The sequence below is a fragment of the Quercus robur genome, chromosome 3 (assembly GCF_932294415.1).
Source record: "Quercus robur chromosome 3, dhQueRobu3.1, whole genome shotgun sequence".
Taxonomy (NCBI): Eukaryota; Viridiplantae; Streptophyta; class Magnoliopsida; order Fagales; family Fagaceae; genus Quercus; species Quercus robur.
Genome location: NC_065536.1, coordinates 59,726,115 through 59,747,324, shown reverse-complemented (window position 1 = coordinate 59,747,324; position 21,210 = coordinate 59,726,115). Strand labels below are relative to the sequence as shown.

Sequence of the window (21,210 nt, the reverse complement as noted above, 5' to 3'; positions counted from 1 at the left end):
AAACCAGCAAAAAACAAAGTACCACAATAGATTCAAACCCAAAAAAACACAACCATAAGATTGGAATGAAGAAATAATCGAACCTAAGAAAATTGAATTAAAATTGAAATAGATGTAATGAACAAGACAACCCATTTACCCACTAACTATCGTGACCCATCAAAACAAAACCAAAATGCCCATCACCCACTCTTCTCTAGTGTTCACCAAGCCACCGATGAGAGACCATGATTCCAAATATAGGCTCTCCAATCTTAATGTCAATCTCCTAGCCACCGATCTTTGAAGCCACCACCAAATCAAGATGAGTAGCGATAGCGAGGCCGAAGAGAGCAAGGAAGAAGTTGAAGAACTTGGGGATGAAATGAGCGGCTGATGATCTTGAGTGACCACAGTAGCCATAGTTTGTAGCCCAGCCCTTTGAGTCCTGGTATTCTATCTCTCTCTCTCTTGGCCTCACCGATTTGTGGAGTAATTATGATTTTTGTTTTAGTTTAGTTCTTTCATTATTTTGATAGTTTGTATGGCCTATGTGGGTATTAATTGAGATTGTACTGGGTTGGATTTGATGTTAGGAATTTTTGGGGTACCATGAAATGTTAAAGAAAAAATATTTGAATTATTTTATTTTTTGTTTTAAGTTTATGTGATTTTGAATTTTAAAGAATTTAATTCTAATTATTTAAAGTGATTTTGGTTATTTATTTGAGATGGAATAATTAAAATAGGTAAGTCCACGTGTCATGTTTCGATTGGATCATTACTACACATCATAAGCTTATGCGGCATTTAACAAACATGTTAGCAACCAACCACAACGCTCAAGATCAAGCTTTTCCAAGGCTTGATGCCCAGGTAAATCAGAATTTTGAGTAAAAAGATTTGATAAAAAAAATTAGCTTACTTTTATACAAATCTCCTTTTTTTTAGAATTTTACCATACATTTTGTGAGCAAGAGGCATAGAATCTTTAGATCTATAACAAAGTAGTTCCAAAAGTCTCTTGGACGTGAGTTAGGGTTTGTATAAATACCTTTGACTTGATTGGAAGAAACCCTAATAATTAACAAGCTAATGGGTTGAATTTTAACTTTCAATAATCTTGAGATTCAATCTATCAAGATGCAACTTGATCTGTCAAAATTTTGGCTTCTTGATTGATTGAGTAGCACAGTTTTGCACAATGACTTCTAGCACCTAGGCAACATACTTAAAAACACTTGGGTTTGTTTATATACCTTTGGCTTGATCACACAAAATCCTAATCACTTAATGAACTTTTGGGTTGAATTTTATATTTCAATAATCTAGGGATTTGATTTGTTGATATGCAGCTCAATCTGTTGAAATCGGGGCTTCTTGATTAGTTGAACAACACGGTTCTGCATAGTGACTTCTAGCACCTTGGTAGCGAACTTAACAACACTTTGACATTTTAAAAGCACTAAACTAAGGTAGTTATGTTCATGGTTTACCAATCTAAAATCTCAAAACCTAACATGTTCTATAAGTTATAGTGCAAAATACACCCTTAAAGTTTGAGGGACTTTTGATTTTATCCTCTAAAGTTTCAAATTTTGATATGCTCCCCTAATATCAGTAGGGAGTTATTATGTAATACACACATCATGCATACACGTGCATCAAGTACACATTAATGAGAATTGTGACAGTTGCATTACGTGATGCATTTTCAACAGTGTTTCTTAATTCTAGCAAGGGTTTTCTTTTTTTGCTCTTATTCTTCATTATCTAAGACAATACTTGCTCATACAAGGATGTCAGTAATCACATCTACGAGACACTTTAAATTTTCTAGCCTCTCATTATATGTTTAAATTGGCACTCTCTGAACATTCGTACCAGTTATTTTAAAAAGAAAGAAAGACACAAGGAAAATATGGATATTTATATGCTTGCTAGGGAGAACTATATATCATTTCTAAAGCCTTTAAAAAAAATAATAATAATAAAATTATGGGGAACTTCTTCAAGGCGAGGCCACTGCGTGTAGTGTGTACCCATCCCGTCCATAAGAACCATGCGTATGTTAATTCCAAGACTCAAACCAAACCTCATGGGACTTCCATGAGACCAACCTATTAAGATATCCCGTGCAATTTCACTTCTGAAGCTATAAGAATGAATTATGATAAAAAGGGGTATTTAAAATTTGTTCACTAGGTAGTTCCTTTTTTTCTAATAAAACTTGAGAATCGTATTTAAAGCTCCAAAATTCAATATTGATACATTTTTCTTTAATACTATTATTATTTAGGAATTCTCTTCCAATGGCTTGGTATTGACAACAACATGCAACCCTAATTATTGATTATTAAACTTTATTTTCCTTTTTTCCACTGGGTGTGAACTTCAAACAACCTTAGGTGCCAAAGTTTATCTTTTTTTCCTATAACCCCACACCTGCTCAAAAAGATGGGACAAGACAACCACCTTTGATAATCACATTGCCCTTGAATTGCAACTTCTATAGCACTGCGTTATACAACAATAAGTGCTAAATATTGAGATCCAAAGATCTTTTCTGAAATGCTAGATTGTTCATCTCTTTCAAGTGCATAGAGAAGACAATTTCTGAAATGTACAATACATAACAACTTTCAACTCATGTACATCTATTTATCTCTTACTGCCTCCTTTTTTACCCGTCTTATTTTTCCTGGACTTTTTACCCTTCACCTTATTTTCTGTTTCCCGGCTGTTTTTGCTGTTGGAGACCGATGCAACATCAGCACTGCTATTTTCCTTAGCTTTGCTATCACTGTCGACATCACAATGCTGCTCATTTGATATACTGCCAGAAGTCTCAACCACAAGGTTTGTGCCCAGTTGCAACAATTGCTTACTTAAGATGGGTTCCAGATTTGGCCTTCTTGACAGCAATGTATTGCAAAGTTCTTGAATTATTGACATATTGTTTCCAAGTTCCGGTTCACTAAGAACATGATGCAAAAGAGAGGAGGAAGAAAAAAAAGGTCAGTAAAAAAGGGAAGGTTTTGACATTCCATCGCTACCACGTACACGAGTTATAAAACAAAGTAATAATTGGTCCATATAATCCATCAATAATGTGTAAGTTTGAGTAAGGACCCCTTTTGGACAGCAAAAGAAGGCTAAGCATATCATAGTCAATGTACATACTGACCTCACATCCAGTGCAGCAGAAAGTTGCTTCAGTTCATCAACCATGCTGTCTACTTCCTCCGACAGGTTTTCATCAACATTGTCGATAGCATTCTGAAGGCGTTCGTGCATTACAGTACTAACAACGTGAATACTTCTCTCCACGTTCACCTGCTATGTACATAGGAACAGAATAAAAATTTAGTATGATGCTCATTTGTTTATGCTTTTCGCTGAAGTCAAATATTATATGAAAATTTGGCATTAGCTTACATAGGAAAAGATAAAAAATACAGTATGATGCTCATTTGCGAATGCTTTTTGCTGAAGTCAAATATTTTATGAAAATTTTGCATTACCTTCATCTTTTGGACATTTAACAAAAAGCTCCTTGGATCTTTACCATTCTCCAACGACTTCAAAGCTTCAAATATTTCCCAAAAGTAATTCACTTGCAGCCTGCTTCCATTTATGTTGTTCAAGTCCCCCTGATCTGCCACCAAAGCAAAGTTTGAAGGTGCAGACTTACAATTACAACTATCTTGATCATAAGTGCCTGAAGAAAGCACTTCATTGCCAGAGTTAGTTGCTTCCACTTCAAATGTCTCAGCTTGACCTTGTGATGCGTTCACTGTCTCTGTAAACAAGACTTTTAACATGTCCTCCCTGCACTGTTTTACCGTCATGTCCACAAAAATGGCATCTGGACATAGAAACCTTGAACAATTTCCTCCCAAACTCACAATTACAAGAGGATTGTGAATCTTTTTAAATGCTTCAGCTAGCGCATTCACATTTATATGTTTCCGTCTTCTCTGAACAACATCATAAAATTCCCATGGAAGTTGCTTAGTAATATAGCTACTACCAAGCAATTCAAAAAGAGATTCCGAAAATTCCCCGGAATCAGAATTCAGATGAACTAAACATATTATAGAAACCAATCTCAGTACCAGCAGTGGATAGTAGTCCTTTACAATTATATTAGACCTTCTGATCCAATCCATTGTATCTTTCTCGTTAAAAAGAAGCTGATAAGCAACATCGAAAATAAACACAAAGATATCATGGGATGGCCTCATTTGAGCCACTAAAGTGGAATTTGGGTTGGTATCTGCATCTTGATAGATAAACCATTCAGCAAAAGAAGACTTCAAAGTGATAAAGTATCCCTGGAAGTAAGATGCCAAGATTAGGAGGCGCTCAATAAGATACAAGAAACAACCAGGTGAAATATAGTCGACTTCTTTTCTCCAATTTGCATTGTAAGTCTCCATCAAAGCTTCTTGTAGCTTCAGCATAACGCACAATTCTCTTGGAGATTCACAGTTATTGTCAGTTAAAGTACCTTGAGAAAATTCCGGTCCCATATTCCCACAGAGAACCTGAATGAATGCCTTCCATGGTGGATTTCCATAAGTCCCATCAAACCTTTTCAAAATCTCCTCATATAAACCATTGTTTATCTTACCCAATCCAAGAGTTATCACTACAACTCTTCCAATTTGCCCGTATGTCAACTTACCCTTCAAGCTGATGTTTTCAATTATGACCTGTTCTAGTAAATTCCTTGAAACCTCTGATTCTCTCAGAGAAAACATGTTCTCTGCCAATGATTTCCGCCAATCCAAGGGAAATATATAGCCAAAAAAAGAATTATTACAAAGTTCAACAAATTTCTGCAATGTCTTATTGTTATAGTGACTACGGTTCAGATATTTGGATTCCAAAAGAAACTTTGCAACCTCATTGATACACGTAAGAGATCTGCTTTGGCAAAACAGGGAGAGGGATTTCTTCAATGAGAAATTGTAAAGGGCTTCAAGATTGTCCAAAACCTTCATACCAGCACAAAGTAATTCTGAACACCAGTAAGTTTGAGCAGTTGCAACAAAATGTCTCACATCAATATAAACCAAATTTCCATTTCGATGAATGAATCTACTGTCCTCTCTGACCCAATCCGCATCAGAGTTGAGCAATACATAGATTGCATTAAGATTATGAGACTGCCTTCGCACCCCCAAGTAATTCAAACAGAAATCTCCATAACTTCTATATTCATTAACATCTTGAGTGTCAAGACATCTGAGATACTTGAAAATGCTTAGAATCTTATCTTTCCAAAAATTCCAGAAGTAAAACAGTGTTTCTACAGAAATCTGATTTCTAGAGATCATCTCTTCCGAATGCTTTGTCAGATCAAAAACAAAATAATCCTGCCACACAAACTTTGCATAGTTTGACTGAAGATGAGCATCTAGAATTTTTCGAGCAGAAATTATTTCACCTCCAACACTATTATGTCTCTGAGAAGCATTCATATACTCTTTTGTTATCGACAAATCACTCTGCTCATTTGATAAAATGTCAGCCTCTGTACAAATAAAAGAATAAAAGTTTGAGTCGTTCTTAGCAAATGACTTGGCTTTCGCCAAAAGCTCCTGCTTCTGTGTAAACTGCTTTAGTGGCCAGCCCTTGCTTCCAGGTGTCCAAAGTGAATTGTACAGCACATAGAAGAGCAATAGCATGGACGCTTCTTTGACATTCCCTGCCTTCCCTAGAAGATCAGCTTCATGTAGAATCTCCCCTCTCAGCTTTGCAATGCTGGCAGCTTCTAAGAAGTTTCCCGATTCTTCTTCCAACAATAGAAGCTCACCAAGGCAATCCAAAGATTTCAAAAATGTGCGCATCAAATCTATGGATTGAAAAGCTTTGACAAACTGCATCATGGATCTGCTATCTTTAAGCTCATGATGATGACGAGCACAACTCTCTAGAAACTCATGTTCAATCTTGTCTATTTCTTGTCCTCTTCTAGCCACACCAAAATCCTTAGTTGCATTATTTTTCCAATACTGAATGTACCTGAAACCCATGTTGAATAATTTTCCTATGGTGCAAACTTTCAAACATTCTGAGAAAAAGTTGCCTTTAGCATACACCTCAGCTGCCAGTTCATAGCATCCTGCTAGACAAAAGCATTCCCCAGCTCTTTGAAGTTCAGACTCCCCACACTTTTCTAAATAAAGCCTTCCTGCAATAATAAGAAGTTAAAATTAACGGTTAATATATGGGACATACTTTGTACCTAATAAATTTTCAGGGATGACATTGCAACTATTTACATTTGTGGTACAAAAATGAAATTTGGATCAAATTTTAAGAACAAACTATTTGCTAACCCATGCAACGCACCGGGTAGTTAACGATGGTTAAATATTTTCACTATTTAATATTTATAATACTGAAACAAAGATATATATATTTTGAAAAAATAACCATGTGGTGTCTTTTTTATAGGATGAAATAAAGACACACTACTTATGTTTCTGCCACGTTTAAACTTTTATAAAACATGGAACAACAAATACAATAACTTGATGTCAAAAGAAAATTTTCCAAGTTCTACAAACAAAGTTTCTCTCCAACGGTTGAAAATTTTGGGTGTGAATTTTGAAAATCTAATTGTTGAATTTCATGTTTCTTATGTTCTTAACACACATCAAATTTCGTTCAAATTAGATGTTATTTACTATTCAATCAATAAACTTATTTTTTATACACAATTTTAGATTACAAAAACTTGAAATTTTAACATTTGTTTGATAACATAGCAATTGATCTTTGATCTTCTTGAAAATTTACAAGCATGAAGGATATATATAATAAGAACATTCAATCCAACGGTTAGATTTTCAAAATTTACACTCAATATAAAAATATATGAGAAGTTTAAAGAGTTTCTCTCCAAAGTCCAAACTAGTTTGGAGAGAAATTTTGTTCAAGTTCCACTGAGGCTCTTTTAGGGGGGGGGGGGGGGGGCAAATAGAGTGATACAAAAATGACATTCTATGGCACAAAGTATTCATCCAACAAAACTAAGATGTCAAACATGAGAATAAAAAAATCAAGATATTTTGGTGTCTAGCTTTCTTTTAGCATTTACTCCATCTATAAAAACTCTAGAATCAAACATGGTGTCTAGAAGTTTGGTTCTTAATAAAATATTACAAAAAAACACGGGCAATAGAAGTAAAAATACAAAAAAAGATACACAAATATAGAATATTAAAAGATACCTTGAGGCCCGAGGACGAAAAGTTTGTAAAAACAAAAGAGCAGAAATGGCAGAGAGAGGGTAAATCAAATAGAGGGTTTTGGTGTGGTGTTGTATATATATAGTAGTAGGTCGGTTTGGTTTAAATTTTTCCATGTTGCTAAGTAGTAGTTGGTTTAAAACTCTTAAATTTACTAATTAGTAGTTAGTTTAAAACTCTTCTTTTGACCTAATAAATAAATTAATAAAAAATGATGTGTAAAATTGTAGGACTACCAAAACTTATGTGGCAAAATGTTAGAAGGTCAACTAATAGTCAAACGTCTTTGGTTTGGTTTAAAACTCTATATTGTTGAGTAGTAGTTGGTTTAAGACTCTTCAGTTTACTAAGTAGTAGTCGGTTTAAAACTCTCTTTTTGACATAATAACAGTTTGGTTTAAAACTCTTCATGTTGCAAAATAGCAGTTGGTTTAAAACTCTTCAATTTGCTAAGTAGTAGTTGGTTTAAAACTCTCATTTTGACATAATAAATAAATTAATAAAAAATAGTGTAAAATTGTGGGACTACTAAAGTTTATGTGGCAAAATATTTAAAGGTTAACTAATAGTCAAACGTCTTCTGCTACTATATATTACTAGTCGCTAACCCGTGCATGGCACAGAAAAACTACTTAAAGATATTTTAAAAAAATAGTGCTAATATTTTCCAAAGAAATTTTCCCCTCTATCTCTCACTTAGAAATGGTCTTATCCCTTAATGTTAAATGTTATCAAATTTATAATTTTCTACGTTTTTTTATTTATCTTTGCAAATGTATATTAATACGAAAACATAATTCATAAAACATTCCATTGTAAAAAGACTACTATTCTAATGTTGCAATTTGGGTGTTATGAAGTTCTAATGTAATAAAAATACCAATTATTGATGGTCTAGTATGCCTAAATGCACATGAAACCAAAAAAAAAAAAAAAAAAAAAGATGACCAATGGAAATTAAACAAGAGGCACAAACCATGAAGTTGACTTAAACTAATGCATAACTAAGACATTTTGTCAAATACATGGTGCACATTGCAAGGAGTCAATTTCATATTGGAGACCATTTCAGAATTACCACTATATACATACACTAAACTAATTGTTTTGTAAAATGCTAAACATACTACAAATTTTATAACATAACATTTTGTAAATTGATATGATAATAATTGTGATTGGTAAATGGCAATATCATAATAAATAATATAAACAAATATCAAAAAAAAAAAAATTTAATGACGGGTGACATTTAGGTGGTGAAATTTGTTGTATGTTTAGCATCATTTATATTTTTTTACTCTAACTATTCCACCAAAGTTACCATGGCTTTTGAGTGGAGTTGTGGTATGCTTTTGTGTTAGAATCCCTTTCTCTCTCCCTTGTGTGTGTGTGTTTGTTTCTCAAAAAAAAAAACAATTTTTTTAACCTTCTTTTATTCTCATCCACTTATTCCAGCTTGAAAGGCCACAGAGAAATTGAAAGAACAAAGAAATAGAAAGAAGCGGTCACAAAGAGAGAAACAAATCATAACTAGAAAAGAAACGAAGAAATAGAAGACGGAAGAGCACACAGAGAAAACAAAGAAAAAGAAGCAACACAAAGAATAAGAAGAGAAGAGACCGAGATAGGAGAGATAGCCTATACTTCTTCCAATAGATCAGTTTTGAGAAAAAGAGGAGAGATTATATTGCACCCAGGAGAAGTTGGGACATAAAGTGACATACGGGGAGGGCTTTTGGCTTTGAACAGAGACAATGAGATCTGAGAGTCGAAGAAGAGAGGAAGAAAAAGTATCAGGAACATTAACTAAAAATAAGAATTAGTATATGTTTGAATACCACTTATTTTGCTGAAAACTGAAAACATTGTAGCAAAATAATTTTTAAATGTGTGAATAGTGAGGTGAGACCCATTTTTAATGAAAATTTTGTTGAAAAAAGAAGTTTGTGGGTCCCGTGAACAATGCACGGGACCCACTAGAAAATTTGAAACGCGCAAAAAAAGGCAGACACAAACGTGCATCCTTGAAATACAATCCAAACGGAGCTTTAGTTAGTAAAAGAAAAAAAAAAAGACTATAAGCATTAAAAAACAAAAAAAAACAAAAATTAGATGATGTGTAAAATCGCGGGGCTTTTAAAGTTTAAGTGGCATAATATAAGAATGTCAATAAAAAGTCAAAGGTTTCGGTCATAGAGTATTTATAGATTATAGATAAATAAATAGATATAGGTCAAAGTATTTAAGCTGTCAATGTTTTAGAGACCAAACCATTGAGAGAACTAGAAAATTGGAAAGATTTAGTACAATAGGTCTACTCAGGAGGTCAAATGAGTTGGATAGTTACATCTTTTTTCCAAAAAAACTAAAAAGAACAAAGAAAGAAAATTTTCTAATAAACTTCTTGAAATCCGGCCAAATAGGTTGACAACACACATCACCGTTTGTGTTAAGTGGTAGTACCTGAGGGGATTGTCTAGTTTTATATTAGCATATAGAAGGAGAAAAAGGGAAATTCTAGGAAACCACACTAAGATTTCCTAAGCAATCACAACTTCAAAGGAACAGGCAATTACAACTAAATACTTTAACAAAGCTAGAAAGATTTAATTAAACCCAATGCCTATGTTAACTTTGACAAATTATGTAAAAGTATTTATATAGACTACTCCTAATCTTTTTCCAACAAAGATTAGGATTTGAATTTGATGCAGACAGATCCACTGTGTAGAATTGAAGTTTTTACAAATAGAATAACCCTATTCTAGGGGTGTCCATGGGTCGGTCCAAGTGCCCAACCTACGACCAACCCAACCAAATCGAGTGGAGGAAGTTCAGACCCACCGCAGACCGACGAGGGAGTTAGATCGAAGTGGTCAAATTCACGTCAGATAGCAATCGGTTCAGTCAAAACCCTCAACGGCAGAAAAAGACGGCCAAAACAATTTATCAGGAGAAATCTCGCCAAATCCGGCGGAGATCTCACCAGATCTAGTGAGATCTCGCTAGATCCGATAAGATTTCCACCAGATCTGGTTGAAATCTCACTAGATTCAGTGAGATCTCCCCAAATCCAACATAAATCTCATGGGATTTGAAATATTTTTACCAAAAACTCGCCAGAAAGAGCTTGGATCGCTGGATTTTGATAAGTTTCATGGTCGGGTCAGTTGAGGTGGGTTTTAGAGGAGAGAACCGCTAGAGTCTTTGGGATCGATTGCAGGTGGGTCGGTTCTGGTCTGTTTCGGTGGATGGGTCGGGTCCAGTGGGTGGGTGGACACCTCTACCCTATTCCAGGTTGCTATCTCCAATAGTACTTACTAATGTGACCATACACAACTTCAAATCCAAGGAATCTAATACAAGCGAACTCTATTGAATGTGAACACCCGCTCACAACTTCAAGTACCCACTTGAAGATTCACTCCAATAACTCTTTATTAACCAGATTCAGCAACTTCACCTTGATCACCAAATCTTTGAAAACATGAACAATGATCCTTGGTTGATGCTTTAAGAGAACTTGGAAATCTCCTATAGTTTGTTTATACCACACGGCTCTCCAAAAGTCTTGAAAAGCAAGCCCTAGAATTGCTTCTTTTTTTTAAACCTTGGATTGAAAACCATGATACCCTAGCTTCAGGAGGGCTGATTGAAACATACTTGGAATCTATTCTACATGAATCTCAATAGATTGAGATTAGTGATTCTTGATCAAGCACATATCAAGAATCCATAAACTTGTGAACTTCTTCAATCTTGGTCTTGTCTCAGATTTGAAATGGACTTCAAACACACAAAATACTCACTAAGACCCTTAAACATTGATTACATTTGATCATGTTTTGCCAACCTCGTCATGTGGACTCAACAATTTTGGTTTCAAACAAAGCTTCAAATAGTTTTGGTCTTTTAAGTATTCTCTTACAGGAACTTCTTCCTGATTACATCAATGTGGAGTACCTTTCCCCTCTTAAATATTTTCCTCAACTTATTCAAGAAGGGGTCATTCCAATGTTGGTCCCATTTAAGTGAGGTTTAGAGAAGGATAACTTGAACAGAGTCCTACCTATCAATTTTTTTATAATGTGTTTGCTCTCAAACCTTGACTATGCACTTGCACTTGGACTTGCACTTTGCAAGATGAGACTTAGACATTGCACTAGAAAACTAACACTCTCCCTCTAAACAATAAAAAATAAAAATAATTAAAAAAAAACCAGGGAAAACACCATTCTCTAATGTAGAACTATCTTCTCCAACTTTTATTACATTAAAACTCAAAATATTAACTTTCAATTTTCAAACATTAAATTTCTAGATGATGTTATCTCCCATAATAATGATGTAGTTGTGACACTAGAACAATAACAAAATGTACATAAAAAATGCTAAGTTATATTAGACCAAAGTCAGAGAATCCAATGCATACCTGCTTTTTCATACTCCCCCAAATCAGAGAAACATTGTGCAGCAGAATCAGCTTTGCCTATAGTTTCAAATATTTCAGCAGCTTGCCTAAGCATAACATTTGCCTTTTCAAGATTTGAACCGCGCATATGGTCAGCATTTTCTCTAAGGCCAGTAGCCTTGGACCTTCTTTGCCAATAAATATCACCAGCTCTTTCAAAGCACATGGTTGCAAATTCAAACTTATGCTCTAAATACAACTGCATAAAAACAAATAAAAGAATTGGACATCCATAGTAATGGTTTTGCCAAAGGAGAGAGAGAGAGAGAGAGAGAAGACAGCAATAGATCCTTCAGATAGGATCACAGTCAATAGTAACCTTAATGCCCCGGGACTTCCACTCCTCTGAACTGCTAGTAACCTGCATTGCCTGAGCAAGTGAATCATCCAGTTGTCTGACTTGGACAAGACACTTTTTCTTCCAATAGTCAAACATTGGTTTGCAGAAGTCCTCTGAATTCTCAGAAATCCACAACCTCTGCCTGGTACGAGTGATAGCCACATAAAGTTGCTTCAGTTCGGAGCACAACACATCGTGTTTAGCCTCATTGAAATGTGGGGCAGAGATGGGTAAAGTTGGGTCGAGCAAATCTTGCTCTTCCATATATTTATATATCACCCTCCATTGATCTTTCAGAGGTGATGAGCCAAAAAAGTTGTACAACAATACATCCTACACAAAAAAATTATGAGTCATAAATGGGCCAAAAAATATGACCCAATAAATTACTGATAATGTTAATGAATTTCAATTTGAACAAACGAAGTGATAATATTTAAACATATAAATAAATTGTAAAGTAATAAAACAAATGAGTAAACATGCATTTTATGCACCTGAAATTCAAGGCCCTTGCACTCCACAATAGTCAGAACAAGAGCTTGGTTCCCAACGTGATTGGTAATTTCCTTCTGAACAAAATCATCTCGTACCAATATTACCTGCTCTGCACCGAAGCCAACAATACTTCCTCCAGCCTTTCCACTACTGCCAAAAATAGTTATGATAGCATTTTCTTTGTTCCCTGATTCAAGCAGAATAGGAGCTTCACCATATATAAGACTAGTCTCAGGTTGCAAAACATCAGTAGATAGAGGAAAGTAATGATAAATAGGTTCAATCACACTTTGTGATAGCTTAAGAACTCCATCATGAGTACGGAAGTTCTGGCTCAAATGGAAGATCTCTGAGATTATTCCTTTCTCTTTTTTTCCATCTTGTCCACTGCTTTTTGATTCCAGCACAAACTTATTGTAGAACAGAGATCTTATATCTTGGAATCTAAAGTCAATTCCCTTCGCAATCGTCTGAGCAGTATCACCAGAGAAAACAAAACCCTCTTCAACATTTTTACAAATATATTTGAATAAAGCAATTTGGCTTAATGTAAGATCCTGCACCTCATCCACATATACAAAATCCATTTCATCGCCCTCGTATCTTTCAACTCTTAAACGACGATGAAGATCAATTACAAGATCAGAAAAATCAAACTCACCATTTTCATTCTTCATTTTTTCATAATTTTGAAAGATCTCATATATTATCTCTCTCTTTTGTCTACATAGACGGGAAACCCGGCCCTCTGATAGTAGAACATAGTTCTCACGACTGAGTTTACCATCACCTGCCTCTGCAGCTTGCGGGCCACCTTTTATATGGGAAATAATCTCTGTGAAAACTCTAGAAGAGTCGAGCTTCTTAGTTAGCTGGGTATTGAAACGGGGCCAGTATGATGTACTAAACCTTTCATAATTAACTTCTTTCATCCTTATAAAGCTCTGTAAGGAAACTGAACTACCACATATTGGACCATTAGAAAGTTTCCTTGCTTCATGGAATCTTTCAAAGTATGAATTACCCACAGTTCCATCAAGCATTATCAGAAATTTGTGAAATGTTATGACAAGAGGATATGATAGGGGAGGAACATCAACAAAAGAATCTGGGATATCCTTGAATTGAGAGGCATTGTCAAAATCATCCATATCAATTGAACTACTTCCTTTTGAAGAATTACCACCACAAGAAAAGCTGCATGTGGAAAAAAAATTGTTACAATAGGGCTTTTCATTTTATATTAACCAACATTATTGCCTAGAAAGAAAAATGCATATCAAATTTACGAAATGAAACAACCAATCCACGTCAAGGACAAAAAGAAATATCAAACATATGTCATGTTTCCAATTTCTCAAAAACCTGAAGAAATTAAAGTATATACTGAGTTCAATTGTTTCTAGTCAGAAATCAAGCAAACTAATTCATCAGAAGCAAAGTAAATTCACGAAAACCATTTTATTTGATAATCTACACACCTTTTCAAATGAGAAACATGTTGTTTTACAGCATAACACAGTTTAGGACTCACTGTCACAAAAAGTTGGTGCAATACATTTTCCTTCATCCCAGCAGCGGTCTCCTCAACCTCCTTTTCCTGATACAATAACTCCCTTGCCATATGGTGCAGTTTTTCTTTCTGAAATAACTTCATAGTCAAAACAGTAGTTTTCCCAGTACCTGACCGCCCCAGTACAAATGTACTTCTAGGAAAAAGGATTATCTCTAGCTCTTGGTCAGATACTTCAAATGGTAGATCCAATTCACCACCGTCATGGTTAGAAAGCAAGTGGGTCACTACGCCTGATGATAAGGAGTAGAATTTCATCAGCATAAGACTCTCACTCACTCTAGCATTCTCAACATAACTTCTGCCATCAGCAGCACAACCACTTAGATCACTCCCATTTTCATGGTCATCAAGATTCTTAATCCGGACAATATCAAAAGAGATTGACCAACTCTTTGGAATTTCCAAATCCCTAGACACAAAGCAAGGGGAAAAAGTTTCAAAATATAAAAAAGAAATCCTAGTAAATTCAAAATATCAAAATAAGACATCATCCAAGTTTCAAAATTGGAAACATTATTATGGATCTACAAGAATGCAAGAAAATATACATACCCCTCAAGACATTTCTCTTGGCAGCGATTAATAAAGTCATCTGTATATTTTCCGAACATACTATCAAGACGTTTCACTAATTTTGGAATATCCTCTATAGGTGCTATATACCAGATCTTCAAAACTTGAAAGTACCTCAATTCCTTTGCAATGTCACTCCATTCCTTTACTATGTCATTTGCACAAACAATATAAAGACCTTCAACCCTAAATTGCTTTAAGATCTGTGAAGAACTTTCACAAACTACGCTTAACTTTTTGGGTCTCCAGCCATTGGAAATTTTCAGTAGAAGGTTTATAACTGACTTCTTTGTCCGGACAGACTTCAGTTTTTGAAATGATTTCAGAAAGTTATCACTAAAAAGAACCTGTGGAGATTGCGAAAAGGAAATAAAGGAAACTATAATAAGTACATAAGCAAATTAAGAAAGAGTATTAAGAATATATAATGAAAAGTATAGATATGAGGGTGCTAAATACCTTCCACCTAGCACTTTTAAAAAGTATGCTATCACGATTAAGCAAATCATCAAATTGTTCAAATTCTTTCTTCACGTCTAATATTGCTTTAGCCAAATCCTTGTCCTCATCAGCGTAAAAGAAACATTGACGATTCTTAGCATCAAGGACCAAGGTTTCCCAAATAGATCCACCATTCACTAGTGTTTTGTCATTTCCCAATATCCATAGACAGTGCCTAAAAGGCATTACAAGGCCAATTGTTATTTACAATACTTGTTAAAATGGAAGCAAAGAAAAACTTCTCGAAAGAACTTACATAAAATATTACCTAGCCCTTGTAAGAGCAACATTAGTTCTCTGTAGATTCGATGTGAACCCAATCGATGCATGAGTATTAGATCTTACTGTCGATATTATAATTAGGTCCTCTTCCCCACCCTGAAACCCATCTACTGACTTGACCTTTACTGTAAACCCATCAAGAGCATCAAACTTCCGTCCAAGTCTTTCTTGAATTGCTACTACTTGAGCAGCATAAGGAGATATTACACCAATGTGATAATTCTCTTTGAAGCTAGTGCCAATCCATGCTGAATTAAAAGCAAAAGCCAAAAGAGGGAAAGAATAAATCAATATAAAAATAAATAAAACAAAGTTTAAGAACTTGTTTCTCTAATAGAGGTGATTCCATCATTACAGATTGAGGTAAAGACATACAAGTAACGGATACAGACATATGACTATTCTAAATAACAAAAATGTGTATTTTACAGTCTTTTAATAGATTTAATACGTTGACTTTCGAATTCCTTGAGACTCCATTATGTTCCAGTCCTAACATATGCTAAATTAACTTACTCTTGGGTAAAGATGTACATGATCTACAAGGATCAAAATGTATCTTGCTTGACAAGCAACAAGACACATACATTATAAGATTTCTCAATAGAATTTCCTACCTTTGCAATTGTATCATTTCTTATAGAATAACAAAGTCCATTTGTAAAAACTCATCAACTTCCTCCAGTTTGTATTTTCTAGGGAATTAGAGATCAATCAAATCAGTTTATACTGGCATCAAACGAATGACTTAAAGGTGGCAAAAAGTCAAGAATAAGATCATCGAGTAGAAAGAATGAAGTGCAATTGAACAAATAGCTCATCAGCAAAGACAACGGCAATTGTGAAAATAAGCCCATCAGCAACATAAAGCCTGATTGAACTTATTCTTCAAATTAAAGACAATCTCGAGGTTATGAGACTTCAAGAGGAGTTACCTTTGTATAAATTCTGCAGTATTTTCATCACAATAGAAACCTCAACCATGTTTCTCCAACTACGCTCAGAATCATCCTTCTCTTCCCTACCATCTATTACACTAATGAAAGAATAGGGACCAAACATTGGCCCTGGAAGATACTGTTTTTCATTGCTTTTTCTTTTAACATTTGGAGCATCTAAAATCTGGTTGTCATAAAAATTTGCATTTGGGAAAAAACTTATAGATGGATGCATTCGGTATTGTATACTGAGAAGATGCTTTGTGCAACCCAATGAGCTCAACCTCTCAAATAAACTTCTCCCAAAACCAACTTCCTCAGAAATCTACAAAAGAAAATTAAAATATTCTGAAAGAACATTTAAAAAAATAAAATAAAATAAAATAAAAAAACCAAAGCAAACCAATTTACATGTAAACAAAGGTATGAATGTGTCAAAAAAACCAAATAGCATTTACATACATTGCTTGTAATCATTGCTGGTAATTGGCGCTCATCACCAACAAGAATAGCATGCCTTAATTCCGGAAGTTGCAGGGGAATGGTCGATTCACACTCCTTTAATTGAGCAGCTTCATCAATAACCAGAATGTTCAGTGGGTTCATTTCCACAGAATGCAGCCTATAAGAACTTGAAGCAGTGCAAAAAATTAAGGAAGCTGCTTTGAAACAAAAATTCATTATTGACCATTTGTTCATAGGGCTCGGAAGATCAAGTTCATTAAATGAAACCTGAAGTTTTTTTAAAAGAGAAAGGCATTCTTTTCTCCTTACATTCAGCTGGAATGGTATATGCATAAATGGCTCAGAAATATCTTGACCTCCTTCTGAATGTGAAAAAAGCTCCTCCAGTGCTTCAGATTCCACGTTATCTTTAAACAAGGTTTCAAAAGACTCAAGTAGGCCAATAAGAGAAAAAATGTTTTGGAAATTGTGCTCGAGAATGTATTTCTTGGGTAAATGTGTACAAAAGACTAGAAGACAATTTTTAAGTGGTGATGAAGTAGCAACAAATCTTTTTCTCAGAAAATCAAGAAATGACTTGCATTTCCCCTCGCCACCATCAGTTTCAGCCTCACTTTCTATCTCTTTAATTTCTTCTTCATTGTTTTGTTCTCTCTCTTTGATCAGTTGATTGTCCAAGAAGATGTGAAATTTAGAAACACAATTTTCAAGAAGATCAATCATTGAAGTAAAACAATGCCTCCAACCAGTCACAGGTCCCAAGCACTCAGTAAGCTTTTGGACCCGATAATCCAAATATATAACTTCCATGTCCAAACCAACTTTGAGCCGCTTCTTATTCCCAAATAAGAGAACATCTCTAAATGAGCAAAACAAAGGATCAATTCCACTGTCCGTTTCAAAGGATTCTTTCACCAGCTTTAGGACATGCGAGGCCACTTCTTTAATTGCAACATTTGTTGGGGCACAAGTAAGAGTCCTATATCCCATTCTTAGAAGGGTGAAAAGCAGGGTGCCAGTGGTTTTTGTTTTGCCAGTACCAGGCGGACCCCATATAAGTTCCACAGACAACTTGTGGTTACAAAGTATCTTACGTAGACAAGCAAGAACTGCGTTGTTTTGGGATTCATTCAGTTTTGAAGTAATACTCGTTGCCAATTCTCATCCCAGCTGCCATCACTCTGTGCAGAACAGAGATCACAGTCTTCCTCATTCTGTTGTTCAACATGAGAAAATGAAAATAATTAAAGAAAGTTTTAGCAACGAATGACGGCAAAACAAGTAAAATTTTAGAAAAACCAAAACAAGTTTCCCTTATTGCAATTGACTAACAGATAAATTAACGAAATGCATGTGCTTGATATTTCATTAGCAAAATTTGGTGCGGGAGGGACAGAGAGGGCTAATAAACTCAAACCATATTATCATAACAGTTTAAAGGCACAACTGTTGTAAAATTGGGGGGGGGAGAGAGAGAGAGAGAGAATACTAATACCAGCTTCTAAAAGAGAAAAGTAGGAACTTCCATTGGTATGATAAGTAAATAAGCCCTGTTGCTTAAGGTCAACTAAGAGAACATCTTTAGAGTAATGCACAAAAAATTATCTTCCTCTTAATTCTTCTTAAGTAAAATGTTTTGTCAAATAATAATTAAAACAACATCAGTATACTATAATCCATGCTAAGTATTCTGTTGTATCCACATGAATCATATGTCAATCATAATGGGACAATTCCATTTTGCAACTGAATCTAATGCTCAGTAGTATTAAATCTTCAACATTCATACCCAAATTGCTTACCAAAGAACTAGTGCACAAGACTTTCTTAATGATATTCAGATTTTTATGCATGTGCAGTGCATTCCACATTCTCTTGTTAGGAATTGTATTTGTCAAGAAAACCACAAACAATGATTTCTTCCCACCATCAACATCAATAGCTTTCAATGCCTTGACTTTAAAGCTAGTAGATGTATCATTATCCTCTCGAATATCATCATCATCAATATCATCATCTTGGATTTTAGTGACCATTACAAAAGCCCAAGACCTTCCTATTCTTTGTAGATCAGAAACACGCTCGGGTTTAGCATCTGCTAAAATTAAAATATCTCCAGGCAACGTTTTGTAAGGCTCCTTGCTACGATCACTGCATTGGTTACTCCAGTTATCAACCTGAACATCATACAAATTTTCTCCGTATGGCTTAGATTCATCAAATGCAATTACTTCAGCAAAAGGCGCTGTTGATATAATCTCCATACTTGAATAGAGTTGCGCATGAGTTTCTTCCAATAAAGGGTAAAAATATGAACCAAAATACTGGCGAACTGATTCGAATGACTGCGGAATTTTTTTTACCTATAAAGAATGAAACAAGGTGTTAATTCAAAATAGAGTACCAAAGAAATTCAATGGAGGTTTATACGCTTAAATATATAAGCTGCTAAGCTCACTTATATTCTCGATAAAATATCTAATGAAAATGCTAGATTCAATTTATAATAAACATTCAAAATAAAGGACAGTTTACTATTAATAGCAATTTTACAAGATACTGACTTTCTTGTAGTACATTCAATACTTCTTCCCCCAGGAAAATGATAAGAACAAGTAAATAGTTTTGTCTTCCTAATCTATAATTTCTTTTAATTTAAAAAACATCGTCTGCTAGAAGAATCAAGTAACGGCTTAGGCTTTTACTCTACCAGCAGAGTGTGCAACAAATAGGCATGTAAAATTCTACACTTTATTAGGTTAAAAGAGACCACCAAGTTTGGAGGATATAATCTCTTAGAGGAAACTTTGTATTAGATTCTCAATTGAATATACACTTGACTATAGTTTGGGAAAAAATAGAAAAGGGAAACGACCCTTTTTGTTTAAAAAAAAAGCCATGGGTCCTAAGGGAGATTCGATGAAAATTCCGATCCCCACTCTCACAGAGAAATACAAAGGTTATAAATTGGATATAAATGACATTACCTAATGGTGTCCTAAATTATATGTTCTTCAATGATAACTTACAAATTTATTTTAAAATAACATAACTATGCTATTCATTTGGAATATAGTAAAAGAAATAATATATATATATATATATATATTTTTTTTTTTTTTGAGAATCGAGAAATAATATAATATAAAGCCATCAATTATTCGTTCAAATCTATAATATATATACTTGTATGTAATTCAATTTAACCTTTTTTTCCTTTTAAATTTTTATGCTAAACTTTTAAAACATTAACACAAATGAAACACTTAAATATTCCATGTTGTATACATTATGAGTCCGTTTGGATAGCGCTTATTTTATTGAAAACTGAAAACACTGTAGCAAAATAAAATTTAAATATGTGAATAGTGTCGTGAGACCCATTTTTAATGAAAGTTTTGATGAAAAAAGAAGTTTGTGAGTCCCTTGAACAATATACGAGACCCACTGGGAGTACGTTTCAGCGCTGAAACGCACTTAAAAAAAAAAAAAAAAAAAAAAAACACCAGACTTTTTTTTTTTTTTTTTTTTTTTTAGAAAGAAACTGATGGACTTTATTAATAAAATTCAACCACATCCAATTGTAAAATCGAACCAATATGAGATGGGACATCTTCCATCCATACTTGAAAATCTGGTATGCATAATGCATTTTTAGCCAGACTATGAGCAACCCCATTGTCGTTTCTCTTACTGTGAGAATACAATAATCCTTCTCTACGAACGTGTGAAAACCTAATACAATGAAATAAACTTGCAAAACATTAAACATCACGACTAAGTAAACCAAAGGATTCCAAAGACTGCGAATCTGCATTCGAAGCGTTCATTGCAATCTCTGAAACTTCCTCTGGGGTGACATCTTCCAAACTCAGATCAGCATCAAACTGTAAAGCCTTTGATATAGCCAAAGTTTCAAGCTCTATGACAGTTAAGGGGAGATGGATGATTCCGACCATGTGTGCCAAGCCTTTTCCTTGTCATTCTCGGATGATCACTCCAATCCCTGCCCTATCTTCTTCTTGAAACATTGTATCGATATAATTTGTGCCTGAACCCTCCATAATTACATCAATAGTCAATCTCCAAAACAACACTAATCCACCTCTCATATCCAAAACAACATCCACAGAATTTTGTTCCTGGAAAATTGCATCATCAGAGTTCACCTTCAGGATCGGCCATGGAGGAGGTTTCCAAATGGCACGGTGTGAAGGCTGATTGGATTGATCTGGTTCATTACCCTTCATTGTTGTTGTTGCGCTTTTTTCCTTGTCTGGAATATTGACCATACTAAACACTTGCCGTTGGGATTGCTG

General features: G+C 34.6%; 1 protein-coding gene across 1 annotated transcript; it reads right to left on the bottom strand.

Annotated features, from left to right (window-relative positions):
* Positions 1–2,455: 2,455 nt before the first annotated feature.
* On the bottom strand, positions 2,456–20,850 carry LOC126719871 (uncharacterized). Its single transcript, XM_050422378.1, has 15 exons — positions 20,696–20,850; positions 20,518–20,626; positions 18,681–19,254; positions 16,889–18,051; positions 16,424–16,751; positions 15,475–15,736; positions 15,165–15,381; positions 14,685–15,052; positions 14,038–14,541; positions 12,556–13,753; positions 12,038–12,391; positions 11,680–11,917; positions 3,504–6,181; positions 3,167–3,315; positions 2,456–2,956 (listed from the first exon to the last, which is right to left on the bottom strand). The coding sequence occupies exons 1-15, from the start codon at positions 20,848–20,850 to the stop codon at positions 2,641–2,643; spliced, it is 8,613 nt and encodes a 2,870-aa protein (XP_050278335.1). The 3' UTR covers positions 2,456–2,640.
* Positions 20,851–21,210: the final 360 nt, after the last annotated feature.

Coding starts and splice junctions, on each gene's coding strand:
- LOC126719871 (XM_050422378.1), bottom strand. CDS start 20,850: ATGGTCGGAATCATCCATCTCCCCTTAACTGTCATAGAGCTTGAAACT. Junction 14,542..14,684: donor CAAGAGAAATGTCTTGAGGG/GTATGTATATTT, acceptor CTTTGTGTCTAG/GGATTTGGAAATTCCAAAGA. Junction 13,754..14,037: donor CATGTTTCTCATTTGAAAAG/GTGTGTAGATTA, acceptor TTCCACATGCAG/CTTTTCTTGTGGTGGTAATT.